Raw genomic sequence first — 851 nt, 5'->3', positions numbered from 1 at the left:
CATCAACAAACATGGAATGCAGTTCTTTAGAAAATGTTTGCTTACATAGAAATATTCTCTGAGCTATTTCTCATTGACAAAGATGACAAGCAATTTACAAAATCACTGTGGGACTTAAGAAAGGGACTTACTCTTGTTAGAGTAAGTGAGAAAATACAAAACTCCTCAGCCCTTCATAATAATGAAGCTGATGGCTCTGCTCACTGTACCAAATTTAATTTAGAGAGCACATTCGGGGCTGGTTCTCACTGCAGACTGCAAAGGCACTTAAACCTCTTAGTTCCTCTGAAAACCCTAGTAATTTCAAGTCAGCAAAGTCTTTAATTAACTAGAACATAAAGTTTCTCTGTTCCCCTAACCACATATGCGAGGCAAGCTGAAACTCACTCAGGAAAATCAAATAAAAAGTAATACCATGATCTCTCCAGAGACACCTTTGGCTCTTGTGACAAGGAAGGAAATGGATGTGGGTCCATCTGACGGCTGTGGCTCTGAATACATTTTCTTAGATAAAGACTCAGGAGCGAAATGAATGACTCCACTGGGATCGCCAAATTTTTGTACCTACCAAACATTAACAGGACGTCAATAGAATATAGGATAATGACAGAATCTAACAGATTAACCCTGGGATAACCAGAAGGAATTCTACATGTACTATTTGAATAAAATCTACCAATCCATTTGAGGTGAAAAAAAAAATCTTCTTCACTGTACTGACTATTGTCTAGATCCAATCCGTTCCTGCTCTCCAAAGACAGAAGCAATCAGAAAGGGTATCTCAAGGAAGTCCAAAGGGTAACTGTTTCAGAAAGGGTATCTCAAGGAAGTCCAAAGGGTAACTGTTTCAG

The 851-nt window shown here is 38.7% G+C and overlaps 1 protein-coding gene across 1 annotated transcript in view; it reads right to left on the bottom strand.

Moving 5' to 3' along the window:
* The window catches only part of Adgrv1 (adhesion G protein-coupled receptor V1), a 549406-nt gene that overhangs the window by 360475 nt on the left and 188080 nt on the right, over positions 1 to 851 (bottom strand). Inside the window, exon 69 of the mRNA XM_026783832.1 lies at positions 415 to 564. Within this exon, the coding sequence (XP_026639633.1) occupies positions 415 to 564 (150 nt within the window). The remainder of the gene's footprint in view (positions 1 to 414; positions 565 to 851) is intronic.

The sequence above is a fragment of the Microtus ochrogaster genome, chromosome 19 (assembly GCF_000317375.1).
Source record: "Microtus ochrogaster isolate Prairie Vole_2 chromosome 19, MicOch1.0, whole genome shotgun sequence".
NCBI lineage: Eukaryota > Metazoa > Chordata > Mammalia > Rodentia > Cricetidae > Microtus > Microtus ochrogaster.
This window is presented reverse-complemented; position numbering and strand designations above follow the sequence as displayed.